Raw genomic sequence first — 17,529 nt, 5'->3', positions numbered from 1 at the left:
GTGCTAACTCAAACTGTTTGTTTAGTATATCCTGATTTTGACCCGAATCTTGAAAAGAATGATAATATTTAGTAAACAAAAATCTGACACCTTCATCTTTTTCCCTCCTTTGACCCATACAATATAACTATTGTCTGCAACATTACTCACCCACACTTTTGGTTTTCGAGATATTTGACTAAAATGATTAAAATGAGACACTATGTATACTTGAACCTTTCGGTCTGGGTGATTTTACCATTTGTCCGCAATTATTTTCAAATGTTAGTCGTGAGCGATTCGGGTCGCAATTTATAACGTCCAATGATTGGGAGAAAATACTTTTAAGGTGAAAAGGCTGCATGGGAGGAAACACTCAATGCAGGTAACAAAATCGGCCTTTACGTTCATGTGTGAAAAAAAATGTATTGATCATCTGATCATCTGATGTTCAATGTTTGCTAATTTTCATTCAAAATGCATTCTATTTGTGTGGCTTTACATTGAGTATTTTTTCCAGCGCAAATTCTGGGATACCTACAATTACATAATTGACGATAACTCCAAAAGCGATGAAAATTTGTATAGTCAACTTTAAATACAGCGTTGCAGAATTTGGACTAATGCGTCAATAGAGAAGAAGACAAATCAACGGAGATTAGAAAAAGTCAAATTTCGGAAAAAGTCGCAAAAGTTGACGGTTTTATGAAATAACAGCTACTGAAAAAATGTTTGTGTTAGAAAATACTAAACATATGAAATTTGCATCCGCAAAAGTTTCAATCATATTGAAGGAACGCACTCGGTACGTTAGGAAAAATAAGGAAAAAAACATCCATACAAATAAATAACCTTATAACAAAAACCCCCTTCTTTCTGTAATCGGGTAAAAAAATCGGGGATCAAATTGTTAGTACTTACTTGGCAGGACTTGTAGTAGGGATTATTCTCATCACTGCTGTAAGGAGGTGTTGGATTGTACACTGGGCTTTCTAGCCTCGCTCGATCTCCATATAGCTGGCTTCCCGACATATTTACGTATACGTAGTTCCCTGCCATTACAATAAACGCGAATATCATCAATTTTTTTATTGCGTATAGATGCTGCAGAGCCACTTACTGGCAGGTACCTTATTACTTTGGATTCTGAACTTACCAGATGTGTTACGATAAGTGTGATCATAGCTGGGCCCGATTCTTTCAGTTGGTATGGGTCCTCTGTGACGCGTCCAATTCAAAGGAAGAGAAGGATCATTTCTCCATCCGCACCAACCGTCTTCAAAATTACACTTCCCAATCTCCGGGACTTTTTCTATTTCAGGAGAAAATAAATATCGAGTTTATTTAGAAAGTTGAATGCAAAATCGCCCGATAGGTACGCTAGCTTAGATTGATTCTGACACGTTCTATATTCCTAGAAATTTTACGACCCACGGTATTGGATGAGCACCGTTTCCAATAACGGCCGCACGCTTGCGCCTCAGTTCGAGCAGCAAACAAAAAAGAGTCTGCGCCACGCACCGACTGAACTATATATAGTATTATACGTGGCAGTGCAAACGGTACTCATCCAACACCGTGGGTCATAAAATTTTTAGGAATATCGAAAGTGTCAGAGTCAATCTAAAGTATCGTTCACAATTGACTTGGTGCAGTGGTACTGCAGTGTGGAAGTTTGGAAATACGAATACCATGCGAGCGTTCACAATCAATTAGTGTAGGCGATAGTGGGAGTGGGAACAGCAGAATTAGCGCAGAACCTTGCAATCTCCAAGCTTCTGCACTGCATCACGAATCAAACCACTGCAATGAGCAATCAAAATAGATGCCTTGAAAATTCGCGCAGAATCCTCGCATAAAATTGACGTGAAATATTCCTGACATAAACAACTTAATCACTGAGATTTTACAAAATTATCCGGTGGCATGGGACCAATCTTTAACAATCTTTCGTGATGCTAAGAAAAAAGAAAATGCCTACAAAGAAATATTTTCAATAATATTGCGGAAGTACACAAAACTGTTTTGATGAGAGGTTCATTTTCATCCATTCTCCACAAGGTTCGTTAGATTATTCAATCTGTCTTGAAACTCGAAATGTCACATCTTTCAACACTGCAATACCGACAATTTGTGAACGCTGTTCTGCATTACCACTTCACGCCACCCTATCACTACCCCTACCAGTGCAATAAGTCGATTGTGAATGATAATTAAGTGTCTGCACATTGTGTACATATTATTAGGCACAGTGTAATTGCGTTTTTTATATTATTCCAAGAAAAAATCTGTCTGTATTGTCTGTGGCAAACATTTGTAGATTCAGATAAAAAATCTCGTTGACTTGCCATGTTTAAATGTGCAATTTCCATTTACAGACATTTAAGTTCATAATTCTGAATATGTGTCGTTACTAACCACACTCAAGCATCTCGTCTTCGCCATATGCACAGTCTGCGGTTAGGTCACAGATACGAGATTTATTTAAACATGAGCCGTTATTACAACGGAACATATCATCCGTACAATTTCCACCAAATGATTCTGAAACAAATATGACCAAGAGTTTGATTCAACTACGATTACACAGAAATGGCCTAAGGCTGCAACTTCGCAATGTCTAGAAATGCAGCATAATCATGCATACATGCTGCAAATTTCAACGATACTACTTCTAAGCTCTTATGACCATGATACGTGACGTTCCTGATATGTCAATGAAAAAGTATGTGCTGTGTGCGTTCTTGCCAAGTCTTACACACTTTTTGTCGTTATCTTGGTTATTTTGGTATTTTATAGACTTGCCCCGAAAATATGTACATATTATAGAAAGAAAAATCCCATGTAAATATAAAAATTGTCGAATAATATTAACACGTGCCGGTGGGCGATTGAAATTTTTAATGTAAAATGTATTCAAATCTTCAATATTTTTCAGTTATTTTTTTTCATAAAATAAAATGGACTGAAAGAATAAATCTCATGCTTCAGAGCCAAAATGTGGTCAGTGCGCGCCAAAATCATATTGCTACGCTCTTGAATATAAAGAGACGGAGATTGACCTTCACCGGCTGCTATCTCTTTCTACCAGCCGGCCATATTCTACCGGCCTAAGCGTAGTCTATGCTAGCCTCCATAGCGTAGTCCATACTATATGTAGATGATCTAACATTATTCCTCCCTTAAGGTAATGCAGTTCATCTACCCTTACCGACCGAGCAAACTCACGCTTTTTCCTCCGATACTAAATACGCAATTAGACGGAAAGGGTTCAAATTTCGACGGCGCGGCGCATTTGTTTGTTCATTTAATATAGGAAGATAAAGGGTGAATTTGCTCGGTCGATAAAAGTAGGAGTACTACATGACCTCAAGGGACCCTTCTTACCCATGTCTCCTTTATACATATATGCTTCTAACTCTATTTTCATATGTGTACTAACCTGGAAAGCAGTCGGAAAGCCGAATATTATCAACAGCGATACTGGAATTTGGGGATGGCGTTGTCATTTCCAACACGACTCGATATGGCTGAGTAATAATACCCAAGTTGAAACGAGTCTTTTCCCATCTGTTAAAATACCAATTTCATTAAGCTCTTATTCAACAAATATTGCTATGGCATGAAAAAGATTGATTTTATTCTAGCAATCTAGTCTCGAAACTCATTCTATTCATTCGATACTCGACTTACAATTAGGCACACGATCATTTAGCTCCCTACGAAATTTGGAAATGGTCGATTTTTAAGTTTTCGTATCTTATTAACGGAATGCTGTAGAGAATTTGTGGAAACCTGATCAGCGAGAAAAATAAGCCCAAAATCTTAGAATTGGATCAAAAACCCCGTAGATTAGTGACTTTTAAGGTTCGAATTGTAAAACCTTTGCTAAAGTTATTGATGTCTCACCTTGTGTTACTCAAATTTTTTTTAGATAAATTCTTATTATATAGTAGAAACTTATTGTATATCATTCGTTTTCACCACCATATGCACAAATAACGCTACTGAAAAATTTCTATTTTTTTATTTTTTTTATTTCTAACTTTTGATTCGTCCTTAAAAAGTCTCATGTATTTGTTTTGTAAGATGAAAACACATTTTTAAAGTAATTAACTTCGACTCCATTTGACAATTAATCACTTTTAAGGTAGTTCCTGCCAAATGCATTTTCTGACAATCGTCCTAAAAAAAAAATACATTTGTTATAATGTTTTACATGAACTATCAAAATCTAAGTGAGCTTGGCTGTACCAATCTCCAGATATTAATTCTCAAAATTTCAACTTCGAACACGTAATTCCGTATCTTGCCTAGCATCCAGCGACATGCTACAGGATCAACGTTTCGGTGGAAAGTAATACCTTAAAAGCATAATCGAGAAGTTATGAAAATATTTTCGAAAACAAACATCTTCATCATCACTTACTTGGCAAGATTATTTCCAGATCGTTCGACAGAGACGACGCTCGTATGATTACTTGTTTCTATAACGAGACTTATGATACCATTGAGCATTTGTACTTGATGCAACGCCAACTCAAGAAGGCACTTACTTCCTGTTCTTGGAATCAACTTAGACCAAATATGACCCTTTCCCTGTCCTCTGAGCCACAAAAAATGTCCTGTTATGAAGAAAACAATTATGGTCATCATCAATATCAAATGTGCCCGAGCCTAAAAAACAACAATAAGAATAGCTACCATTTGGCAGTTTGCTAGCATCTGTCTCGGGGCCGAACGGAGATGTTTCGGAGGCCGAAACTTTGCGGAATCCATTCGTCATGTTCCACGACCAATCGCAGGTGTCCTCAAAATCACAGTGACCCAAAAAGGGTGGTGGGGCCGAGTTGAGAAGTGTCTGAAGTTTTCTAATTCCTCCCGAAAGTCTGGGAGTACCTTCGACATGAGTGCAATACGAAAAGGTGAGGAGTAAAAAAAAACTGAGCAATACTGGGAGAGGAGCATCGCTGATTGGTCTCGTCCTTCTGTCACGATGGTTTTTTAAAACGGTCCTTAATGAATTGGTTAGGTAAATTAACTCCGTCCGCGCGTTGCACATTACTTCTATTTTTGATTATTCCAAATATTTAGTCAGACCCATTTTACGATATCGTTTTCTTTCCGAAGTTTGCCAACTTTAAGATGACTAGGTTTCCATTTAGTTGTTAATGTTATATTAATGTAATTTTTTGGGCACCACTTCACCTCAACTTTTAAATAACTTATTATGAATTTCGAAGTGACATTGAAACATTCACAATATCTTTTCACTGCAATCGCTTAACTTCAGCTGCTGAAGTATTCTGTAACAAAAATAAAACAAGTGGTTAATTTGAGTGACCTTGTTTTTAATGTTTTAAATTCTCCTATTCAAATAACTTAAAAACCAAGAGACCGATGAATTCCGAAATTTAGTCATTTCTGAATTGAGAAAAGCTGCGTTGATTGACACAAAAATCATAAAAAATCCGTTGATTCACCTTCGGGATATGATTTTTTTTTTTCTTGACGTTGGTATCGAATAACTCAAAAACTACTGAATCAATCATATCCAACATCTAATTAGTTCCAAGTTTTAGGTTAAGAAAAACTTCTTCGATTGGAACTAAATCACGTTCGTTAATTCGTCCACCAGATGTCGTGGGACTCAAAATTGAGCACACACACACATATACCCGGACGTCTATTCAAAAATGTTCGGAGGTAATTCTCTAGACAGTAAAGCATCGAGATCTAGTAAAAACTCAACGTTTCATCTACAGCGTGAGTATAATAAATTCCCTTATTTTTTGTTTTCTACTAAAAATAGGAACGGCAAGTTAGTTATCTCGGTGAAAAATGCCAATTAGTACAAAAAAATATCTGCGTTTACGCAGTAAATTTTATATTCACAATTCCGGAAAATCTACTGACTCTATTTGAATGAAATTTGGATGTAAAATCGAGTGCTTGGAAAAAATCTGTCACGTAACTTTTCTATGGATAATTTTTGTTCTACCTGGATATCTGTTTGTGACAACTTATAACGTTGTTAGCAAAAAAAGAAACTCGCTAATAGCTATTACAAGTACACATAGAAAAAAAGTTCAAGAATTTGGTCGAAACTTGATCCGAAAAGCAAAATATAAAATAACGTAAATTAGCTTTATGGTATCATACGGTTATTGAGAAGTGGAACACTAGACATTTTTTTTTCTTAAACATCTCTCTACGATTACCATTCAGAATTTTTTCAAAATTTTCGCACAGCAGCGCCGTATTAAAAATAAATAAAAACCAACTTTGTCGGTCACCTACGTTTCTTATACGACGATGTATAAGATATCTTACCCCTTTCAGTTACAGAAGCCACTATAGTGGCACTCTTTTTTTCCTTGTTTTGTCATTTTTTTTATATTACATGCATAATGTTTAATTTTTTTGCATTTTCAGGTAAAAATATGCTTAAACTTTTCGTGTAGTGAGTTATTTTAATACCCCAAAAAAGAATGAATCAAATGGGATAAATATTATAATTGTCAAAAATGACCATCAAGTATAAAATTAATCATACCATGGAAAAAATTCCTAACTTTCCAAAACATGGCAAGAGTAAACGCACCTTTACATTACATCACGAAAAAAAGTACAAAATACTGTGAAATCAGAATATTCTGCCACGTAGAACACATCTCCTCACACTCTGCCTTGGTGTTTTGTCACGAAGGCCATATTGACCATTTATACTCTTGACCAGTAGTTAAAATAATGACTAATTAAAACTCCTGTATCTCAAGTGGATGAACAGAAAGTTACCGATTGTCGATAGACAGGTTCCTAAACATTTCTTTTTCCCATGACTCGAGAAATATTCCACGAACGGTTTTGAAATCCATCAACTCAGTGTCAAAGCACAAAAGGTCAATTAATCAGCAAGGGACATGAAGCAATTACAAAATCCAAAAGATGACATAGGAATCTCTTGTGATCAAAATTTCAACTAAGAGACTAATAATAGATATTGTTATCCGCTGTTCAAATTTTTTTTGGGGGTGGCTTTGCAGAATTTCACAAGTACTTCCGATATGAATGGATCAATTCCTACATGATGACTATACGCTTCTGTAGTGCTAATGAAAACAAACTCCACAAGCTTACTTGTTGCGATAGACCCATTTTGTATGTTTGTGAATAACAATTGTAAGCTACAAATAATAGTACATCTTCTCAACGTTTAACGTCGAGAGGAGGGGAAAACCGATACATCGGCTCTGGAGGAAAATCAGTATTTTTTTTTTGTAAACAAAATCCTGGGGTTTTTGGGGTCGCTGATTACGAATTTGGGGTCAGATTTGATAAATTCATACACCCTACCCCTCTACTACTCCCTCTCCTACTCTTCAAATCACCCATTTTTTGGTACTCCCGAAACTCGGTGGAAACGTGACCTGCGTGGTTTTCGGGTTCGCTGATCACGAATTTGGGATCAATTTTGAAAAATATAGTATTGACGTACGCGGACATGCCTCGCCGGTCCGCCTTTCCCAATCCATAGTGACCATCACGCCGTACTTCTTAAAAGATTAAATTTCGGGAGTTCCAAAAAATGAAGACTTTCGAAAGGAGGGGGTGGAGTGGGGGGAGGGGAGGGGGGGTGTAATTTATCAAATCTGACCCCAGATTTTTATCAGCCACCCCGAAAACTCCCAGGGTCACATTTTCATGGAATTTTAGTAATGTTATACAATTTTACAAAAGTCGATACATGATACCAGACACTAATTTGGGCAGCTTTCAAGGGCGATTTTAACTCTCGAACCCCGACCGTCTAAAGGTTAATATCTATTGACAACCAAACGAAATAGCGAACGAGCATAACTTCAGCTAATTTGATATTATACTCAGATCTTGTAATTACAACATACGTATTGACAGTCAACTCGATATACAGGGTTTCTCGTTCTCCTGATTCACTGGGATACATCTGAAAATAGAGGATACACAAAAAGGACCGTACCATCTATGGCAAAACGTAGGAAAAGAAAAAAAATATTCAAAAAATCTCCAGCAGTGTCATTTGTGCCGATGATGGTGTACACGAATGAAACAAGATCCTTACTGTATAATAGAGATATTTTTAAACAAACTCGAATAACACAAGCTAAAATATCAACAATTTGAGGCAAGGTTTTATAATTAGAACGATCAGAACTATTAAACTGTGGTATTTTTGACCCGATTATAATGTTTTTGGATTTATTTCGTTCACCAAGCATAGAGATCGTGTGAGATCATATTTTCAAGTTGCTATTTTCAGAGTAAATGAAAAGTTTTTTGTATAAGTTCTATACAACAGTTGTTCGTCAACAATTTCGTTTTTGGATTGTTAAAACCTTTTCTTAAACTTCTGATCTCAGCCTTTTTCGAATTCCTTCAGAATCATTTTTATTCCATAGTAAGGATATTGTTTCGTCCGTGTTCACTATAATTAGCATATAACACTGCTTTAACTGACAGAAATAGCGATAGAACGGTTCACGATTTTTCAACTGTTTTCTTCTCGATTACTATATTTTTTCTGTGAAACAACACGTATATTTTTTCATCGTTTAATCGAATCCTACCATCCGTAGAAGAGACCTCTCGTTTAAAATGAAAATTGGTCAAATATCGTCATCTCATACTGTGAACTCAATCCAGCAGAATTTTTTAGAGATCGTATTTTGTACGCATAACTGAAGAAATATTCCCCATAAAAAAAAATTCAAACTTATTCCCAAATAATCGCAAAGAATGCAGAGATTCCATCTTACAGGACTACCAATGGAAACGTTAACCCTTTATATGAGACACCTTTTTCGATTTGAAGATTTATATTCAGTTTTTGAGATATCGCTGCATTTTTTTAAAACTTTTTTATGCATAATTAGACTTCTAAGATGTCAATGTTGATGTTTGAAGATGGATTTTAATGATTCTGCGAATATAGTGGGCACTATAAACGCACAGGATATCGGAAATACCTGTTTTTACAGAGTAACTGTAATTGTGGGAAGGTTATGGAAACCAAAAAACTAGAACTCGGTAATCTTAGGATTTTGGGGTCGTTGATAACGAATCCGACGTCAAAATAGCGGATCCAATATGACGGACTGAAAATATAAAAATCGATCCAATTCGCCTGACATTTGATAACTCAGCGTTTTCGGGGTCGCTGAAAACGAATCCAACTTCAGAATTTCAAAATTCAAGTTGGAGGATCCAATATGGCAGACTAACAATTCAAAAATTGATTCTATTCGCTCATATTGGATTCGCCATTTTGAATTTTGAAAATTTCTCAGATTTGACCCGGTTTCCAGTTTCAAGGAATTTGACTTCCAGGAAAAACGTATGCTTCAGAAGGTAAAACTTCATATGGGGGACTTTTACTCCCATGTGTGGAACCATTTGGAATTCCCAACTTAAAATATGGATATCTACATACGATCCCGTGTCAAATTCCAATGATTTCCTCTGATGGTTTCCGGGGAAGATTTTTGCAGACAAGACTTTTAACAGACGCATGATAAATTCATCTCAAATTACGGCCTTCGATTTAAGCAACAGTCCTCACCATCTCGCATTTATTGATCGGTTTGCCGCGTGGTCGGAGATAGTGGGGGACGCTTCTGGTCTCCGCGGCCTGGTCCGTAGTACGGCATATCTATATCTCTATATATGCAAGCCGGTGCGCAGATACAGCATGGACGGCGGGTACGCAACCTCGATTTCACAAGGTGCTATGCGGAGCCGATCCCGCCACTCCCTGCATAAAATATGTTATATCTACGTAGATTGAAACCGTAGAATGTACGTAGATCTCAATTTTTACGTACATCTAATTAGATTTCCTTAAATGTCATGAAATCTGCGTTAGATCTAATGTTCATCAATGTAGTTTTACCCTTAAGGGGTTATACCCAGTCAGGAGGGCGAAAAAAGCGATTTTTCAAGAATGTTTATCGAAGAGACATTTCAATTTATTGATGTAAAAATTCATACACATATTGGGGTAACATTTAACCTCCATTCTAATATTTTTTATTTGTAAAAATAATTTCCCGATCTTCGGGAGCAACTCTAAAAAAAAGGCGTCTTGCGGTAAGCGAGATATCTCTGGACCGGATCATCCGAAATGAAAAGCAAAAAAGATTTAGTTAATATTAGATAATATCTGGTTTTTAATCGAAGGAATAAAATATTAATTTTGAACGAAACGGCAGCTCTTAAAAAAAAAAATCGATTTTCCATAAAAATTGTCGCCTTAATTTGTTTATGAAATGGAAAATATTTACCAGCGAGAAAAAAACTTCGATTCCGGACTGCCAAATATATTCATGAAGCTTGTGTAAAAATTTGAGACTGATCGGTTCATCCGTTACCGAGAAATCCTGCTCGTTGATTTTGCAAACATAGTTTTGAGAAAAATGCGTTCAAAGTTTCAAAAGCACTTTACACATAGTTCTGGGTGTCCTTGCACATGTGCGTGTAACTTTGAGAATATTTGTCAGATCGACATCAAATTTTCTGTGTATATACTTGACTATATGTACTAGGGTGGTCATTAAATGGAAGATTATGTGAGATGGTCGTAAATCGGCTCCAAATTTAGAGAAAAATTGCTCTCTCATTTTTTCAGAGTTTTATTCTCAGCCCTTAGTCTCGCTGTAGATCGTATATTCCACACGAGTCGTGAATATTTCAATTTAGTACATTATTTTTTAATCATTTTTCAAGCTATGTAACGTCGTATTTTCAACTATTTTTTTTAACTTCGTTGAAGTTCGAATCGTTGTTATTTTGGATTGTATAGGAAGAAGATGTGTGTGGATTTACATTCTAGAATTAAGTACAAAAAAGGCCTCCAGGAAGACTCAGGGCCTCCTATGGAATGATTTATTGCTATTTAAAGCCGATCTACGACTATCTAACATTAAAATTTGCAAAAAAAAAAAATTAAGATCATCCTATTATGTACATTACGACAATAAAATTAAGAAAAATATCGATATTTGAAAATTGCTGACTGGCTTTAACCCCTCAACTACCGGGGTAAAAATTGCTTACTTATAATTATGTCTAGTTAAATTATTGACAATTTGTAGGAATCGACAAATGAAAAAAAAATCGTCATTATGAGGATAAGTTCCGAGCCCCACAATTTATAGAATTTCTACCCCACCATCCGAGCCACCGCGTTTGTTCAAGATCGAAACATGTTCAGTATATAGGTAGTATAACTGGTTAAGGCATATGTAATAGCACCATATTTCATCTGCAGTTTTGAATTCCCAAATTTTAAATTCAGAATCGTAATCAGCGGTCTCAAGAACCCGCGATTCTCAAATTGCAACCAACAAAACGGTAATCAACAATTCGAACAACTGCTGTAACAGATTCGAAGACGTGAAATTCTATCCGAAACTACTACGAATGTTTGGTTATTTTTCTCATAGGTTATCGTTTTTTGAAAGTTTATCGTTTTGTTGCGATTACATACGAGAACTTTTTAGTGTTGTCTGTGGCTGAATAAAACGTTGAGTCGAGAGTGCAGATCAAATCTGATTCATTACACTACGATCAAGCGTACAAAATTAGACTTCTATTAGCGCATCGGATGTACAAAGGCGCGAAAAGCTTACCTACAACATCTCGATGCGCTACTAGAAGTCTAATTTTGCAAGTAATTAATGGTTGTTTTCCAATTTATAGCCATTGAACCTTTAAAAACTCTCACTTCATATATTAAGCTTGTTTTTAATATAATTTAGAGTCTATTGTTGTTGTCAATTTTATATTGTATTGAATTAAAAGTAGAAAACATAACCTCCCTAACTCACTTGTGTAACCAAAACCACGTGGAAGATTCCTAATTTTTGGTATTGTTACTCCTTATCTTATATTACTGAAGATGGCCGGCCATGCACGACTGAAACGTCTAATAATAAAAATTGTTTTTTGGTAAATGACCGAAACACCCAAGATTTCGTAACCTTCATATGTATTCAAAGATGATATTTCTAATTTTAGATTAAGAAGTTGTATTATTGTGGTATTTACATCTAATCGTATACGACAGCGGAAAGCATTGCTCATTATGAAACAAATATCTATCCTACCCTTCAAAATATGTGATAGGAACAAATTAACTTCTTTCCGTATTTACTTAGAATATTTTTCTTGAACCCAATCCAATATTGACTTGCATATATAACATGTGTCGAACATTTAACAACAACGTGATCCGGATTATAAATAATGCATATAATTCAATAACACGTTACCGGGGACATAAAAATACTGTGTATCTGTATATGAAATTCTACCTATTAAAATATATGTATTTTCACGTCGTACTTGACTTGCAATTAACGTTTGTACTGCGTCAGATCAATTATGCAGCAATTAAATCACAACCCTTAGAGAGTTGTTATGAATGAATGCCTGAAAGTGCAGGTTACTCGCAGATTGTAATGTCCGCAATAATGAAGTATACCACCATTTTTTTATAATTTTTTAAGTAAATCGAAGTGAGGATCATGTGTTACGGAGCGTTGTGAACAAATTTTTATTTTATGACAAATAATAGGTTGAATTCTACGTTAGAATATGATCGAAATATTATCACTGCAAAATATAAAGAAAGTCAATATACCTGTTTCATGTAAAAAAATATTACAATTGCAACGTATTATATATATGATACGGATTGAAAGATAGATACTCTCAAAAATATGTACAGTACATCATGTAAATACGAAGATGCCTATTTTATACGCCGAAGTGTCTACAGCAACGGTGTTGTATACAACCCTACTAAAAATGTTCATATATTGAGTCATAAAATGTTTTGACAGAATTCAGCGTGTAATTTCGTGTGAGTTTTAAGCAACTATACAGTGAAGTACATTATTTTTGAATTATTATATTTGACGATTCGTGCTTTTGTAATTTTTTATATTATTCCTTGTATATTTTTTCAAATTTACAAGATAAATCGTGTAATGAAATAAAAACGGAATTCTTTAAAAACATTTTATGATTCAACACATGAATATTTTCAGTAAGGAACTATGTCATCACTGTCCTCATGCGCTGTGCCGTGCTCAGTTACAATTAGATAGAACATTTTTTTACCCAAATTCATAATGTTACTTCAAGCAATTTCATAAATTTAATTCATTCCAAGACCCTTACATCAGTTTATCATGTTCTATTTTACATCCGATGCACTTATCGCACATTATTTAAAGTATACTGTATAATGTTTAAAAAATCTTTCCAATATCCTTAAAAACCTTTCAGTTAAAGTATTTCGAGAAGATCGAGGTATTTGAGGAATTTTGTTATGACTGCGGGAACGTTCCAATTGCCGTACGGTTTTAAACGTTTCAGGCACATTTCATAAAATATTTTAAGTACGTAGAAAGGTATACGATCCCACCTTCAAATGTGAGTGGAAACAATGGAGAATCCCCATAAGACGATGTTGATTTGCCCGTTGTATCACCGGGAGCGACAGTGGATGTTGATTGTAGGTAATGCACAAAACTTATCCAATCTCAAGAGTGGAACGATGATATAATATAAAAGGACGTCACACGGTATCACTCGATGTTGAAAGCTGAGCACTTATTCAATAAAGATCAGACGGCAACCGTACAACCGTTATAACAGACGTATAAAATATAAACTTGAATCTCGCTTCCCGGTCAATTGGAAACGTTTAGCTGCACTGAGCACGAATGCCTTAACTCAAAGACAAATGTGTTGTGGAATAAATTGGCCTGTGTAAAAAAGATAACGTAACGCTACAATGTGGCACTATACACCATGTAACGCGACGTCACTGACCATTAGATTAAGCCGTCGATGTGATTTATCGCGAAATTGGGAAAAAATACTTTGATCGCAATTACCGGGCAAGTGATGTTTTGCAACCTTGGTGGAATATATTATCGGGCCTACGCCCCGAGATACCTAACAGCGAGAAAGACCGGACTAAACCAAGCTATACTCTCATGTCTCGCGTTTTCGTCGTACAAGATATTTGGGGAGCTTCCTAAACAGCAACGCGATCTGTTATTGGCGAAATTCAAGGACTCCGCCCCTCTAGACTACGACGAGGGACTCGCGACTGCGCCCCTCTGGCTCTTGACAAGAAGGAAGGGGTTGCTGTCGCGGTCCAAGCTCCAGCATCCAAGGATAAACGCACTCGATGTCTACGCGCCGTCGCAATTTCTGCATTATTACAGAAAAGTCGTTTAACCATCACGCTGCATGATCTGGGTTACATTTTATTTCTTTGAACTTTTGATATTTTCTTATTGTGATCTGGATGAATATATTTGTAAGATACTTTATAGCCTGAACGTTTTGTTCCGCAATTGGCCTGTTAATATCTATTGATTTATTTCACAAATTTTATTTCTACAAATTCAGATGTTCAACTTTGTCATCAAGATCCATTTTACAATGCACGCTTAACAGGTGAAAAACGATATAGTATCTTCATGTTATTGGGATTATTATGTGTAGTTTTGTAACGGTATAACGTAATTGTATCCCGCGCGTTAGTAACGCTGTCGAAATAGACCGAGACGCAGAGAAATAGAGAAATGAAGAGACGTTCTAATAATAAATATGGGAATTCGTTACTGTCGAGTTCCAGAATCCATTGGAATTGAAACGTTTTGAAAGAAACACGTTTCAGAATTACGATTTGAAAGCTGACTTCAGGTGTATATACGGTCATCCGACCGGTAGTGAAAAGTTTAATTTTATTTGTGTGTACGTACAACATGTATCTTATTTACTTATAACTTCAGTCGTAATTAGTCTGTATATCCTATGTTGGAGACAGCGCGCGTGCCTATTTGTATCATATGAAACTGATCATCGTCGCATAGACGGGTCGAGGAACTCCCACACCGTCGGCGTGATGGGCCCGCGGTCTTGTATGCAGTTTTGAAACTATCCCAATTGTATGGTGGTGCGGGAGAATTTTATTTTCAGGCCAATTTCGTAGTTCAATGAATGGCCACGCAGATCGCCACGTATGCAGGGATACGGTGTACTATATTCATGTATTTCGATCACATTTCGATATTTCACAATGAAAGCGATCGAGTAAAGTGCAAATTTAATCTTTTCAACGATCTGCCCAAAAACTGTATAATTGTTTACATCAATTTATAAGGGGTAAATAAATACACGTTATCGTGTTTGACAAAATTTGCTTTTTATCTATCACTTAGGCCGTGTTCGAAAATTGACTGACAGTATTGTCAGTACTTAGATTTCCGTTCTACAATATTTTTCAGTAAGGCTGACTCGGCGACGCGACTGAAAACGTATTACCAGTTCGCTGGACATTGGTCCTAGGGAATTACTGACTTCCGACTGTCGAGACTGTCAGCAGTGAGATAGTGCAGATCCAGTAATACATATGGCGGCGTCCATGATCATTTATTTTCAAGCTTTACAAATATCAAATCACTGCCATCGTCATTTGTTACAGCTCTATTCAGCTTGTTATTCCGACTTTTGCTTTACATCAATGATGCACAAATGTATACATATATGCAATACAGTGCTATGCTGAGAATACTGAAATGTGTTGGGATTTACAAGTAGAGGCAGCACTGTCAGCCTTAGAACTGAATCGGTGCACAGCACTGGCCGCACTAGCAACGTTACGGAGCCTTGAGGGATATATTCAATCGTAGATGAAAAACCTATCAGCCAATATTACATTACCTTTAATATCAAATATTAAATACTAAGAATAAACCCCAAAAGTAAAGCAGCCCCGCAAAACATTGCCATAGATAATTGCACACAATACACCCTGAACATATGTTCGATCTTGTACACCTTTGCGCGATATTTTTTCATACAACTTCTGAATTCTGTAATCCATCATAGTAACCGATTACTTAACTGTTGCCTATCCAATAATAAGAATACTTTTAACTATAGATGTATGTATGTACATACATGAAGCCATCAGCGAAAATATCCGACATCAAAATTATTCAATATTATAAAACCTACCAAGACAAGCTTTGGTAGCAAGCTAGAAGTTAGCCGGGATACGCAAAGCAAACCATATAAGGTAACATCTGAGATATTTAAATAGGTCACCTTGATCGGAACCAATCACGGTCCAGCTAACTCCCGAAAATCATCGCTGGCGACTCAATCCGTTGACTGAAGATATTCTTCAGTCAACGCTCAATCTAAGAAATCTGTCACCAAAAATTGCACTGGAGCATAGGATCAAATTTCTCTTATTACTCTGTCACTCTACTTCAGAGTATATTTCTCTTTGAACCAAGTGTTAGCAGTCTTACGTAATTGCTATTCGCTATTGTAGTGCTAATCAACGTGAGTTTAATAAACGTTCAATTACATTTAAAAATCAGAGAACCTTCATTTTTATTTAAACGTGTACCAATCAACTACCTGATCCTGCGCTGCTCCACAAATCTACCTGTTGCAATTTTACATCAGTACGAGCAACAAAGGTAAGTTGTCCTTGAAATGATCATTATTAATGAATTCCTTCAAATCGTCGATTCAATTACACGAATTAGTCAACGTTTTCCATTTCACATTATTGATTAATCGAAGTCTAGCTGAACTTTCGCGATAATATCTAGTAACAAACTTAAGGAATATTCGTCGAATACCGTTCGGACGTCACGCAAGTTCCAGTTAGGGTGCCGTCCCACGGTCCGGAATTCGTTCCGGACGGAAATGTTACTTTTCTTTACTCACCAATCAGAGGCGTTCCGGACATTCCATTCCGTGTACACTAGCGGCAATTGTGATTTGTCAAACCCACCTCCAGTGTATGTATGTATGTATGTGGAACCCAAAAAGTGTTTAAACGCCTAGATTAAACAAATAGCCGTCAATAGCCCCTATGCAATTAAGGAAGTTCCATTTTTCTTGAAAGCTGTCAACTACAGTTTTCCAATTATCTGTATTCGGCGTCAAGAATACTGAATTTTTCAAATAATTCCATATCTCGGTACAACTTTCTGCTACAATTTTGGAAGCAGTATTGTGTCCAATCCGAAAGGCATAGGAGATAGAAATCATACTACCATCTGATGCTAGGTACCGTAAAGCGATTTGCAGTCGAGTTTTAGTGGGAAGCGGGTCACGAACCACAGTCTGTTTTACGGTTATTACAATCTTTTTCTGATTCCAAATTATCGTAAATGAAGATTAATGCTAACAATTTGCAGCGCATAATTTCTCTCCGTCTCAGTTATTTAACCACCTTCCATTTGATCCACACAGCCGCGATGGATAACAAAACGGTTTCAGCATTCATTTCTACTGCCTCAATATTAAATTTCTTTTCCGAAAAAGAATGAAGCGCGAAACTTGACATTTATATGCTTGCCTGTACCGGAATTCGTATCACGTTTACCGGCAGAGTATTCGAATACCGAACCTAAAAACATCGACTATGCGCGTGCGCGTAGCAATTTTCCTTACCACCAGTCACCG

At 36.3% G+C, this 17,529-nt stretch overlaps 1 protein-coding gene across 1 annotated transcript in view; it reads right to left on the bottom strand.

The window, feature by feature from the left end:
* Nucleotides 1-17,529, bottom strand: part of LOC124414918 (ALK tyrosine kinase receptor-like) — a 42,349-nt gene that overhangs the window by 18,494 nt on the left and 6,326 nt on the right. Inside the window, exons 3-9 of the mRNA XM_046896088.1 lie at nt 5,732-5,738; nt 4,684-5,245; nt 4,409-4,604; nt 3,422-3,549; nt 2,398-2,523; nt 1,136-1,291; nt 901-1,031 (exon numbers count right to left, since the gene is read on the bottom strand). Coding sequence (XP_046752044.1) covers nt 901-1,031; nt 1,136-1,291; nt 2,398-2,523; nt 3,422-3,549; nt 4,409-4,604; nt 4,684-5,041 — 1,095 coding nt within the window. The 5' untranslated portion in view covers nt 5,042-5,245; nt 5,732-5,738. The remainder of the gene's footprint in view (nt 1-900; nt 1,032-1,135; nt 1,292-2,397; nt 2,524-3,421; nt 3,550-4,408; nt 4,605-4,683; nt 5,246-5,731; nt 5,739-17,529) is intronic.

This window comes from Diprion similis, chromosome 14 (assembly GCF_021155765.1).
Source record: "Diprion similis isolate iyDipSimi1 chromosome 14, iyDipSimi1.1, whole genome shotgun sequence".
NCBI lineage: Eukaryota > Metazoa > Arthropoda > Insecta > Hymenoptera > Diprionidae > Diprion > Diprion similis.
This window is presented reverse-complemented; position numbering and strand designations above follow the sequence as displayed.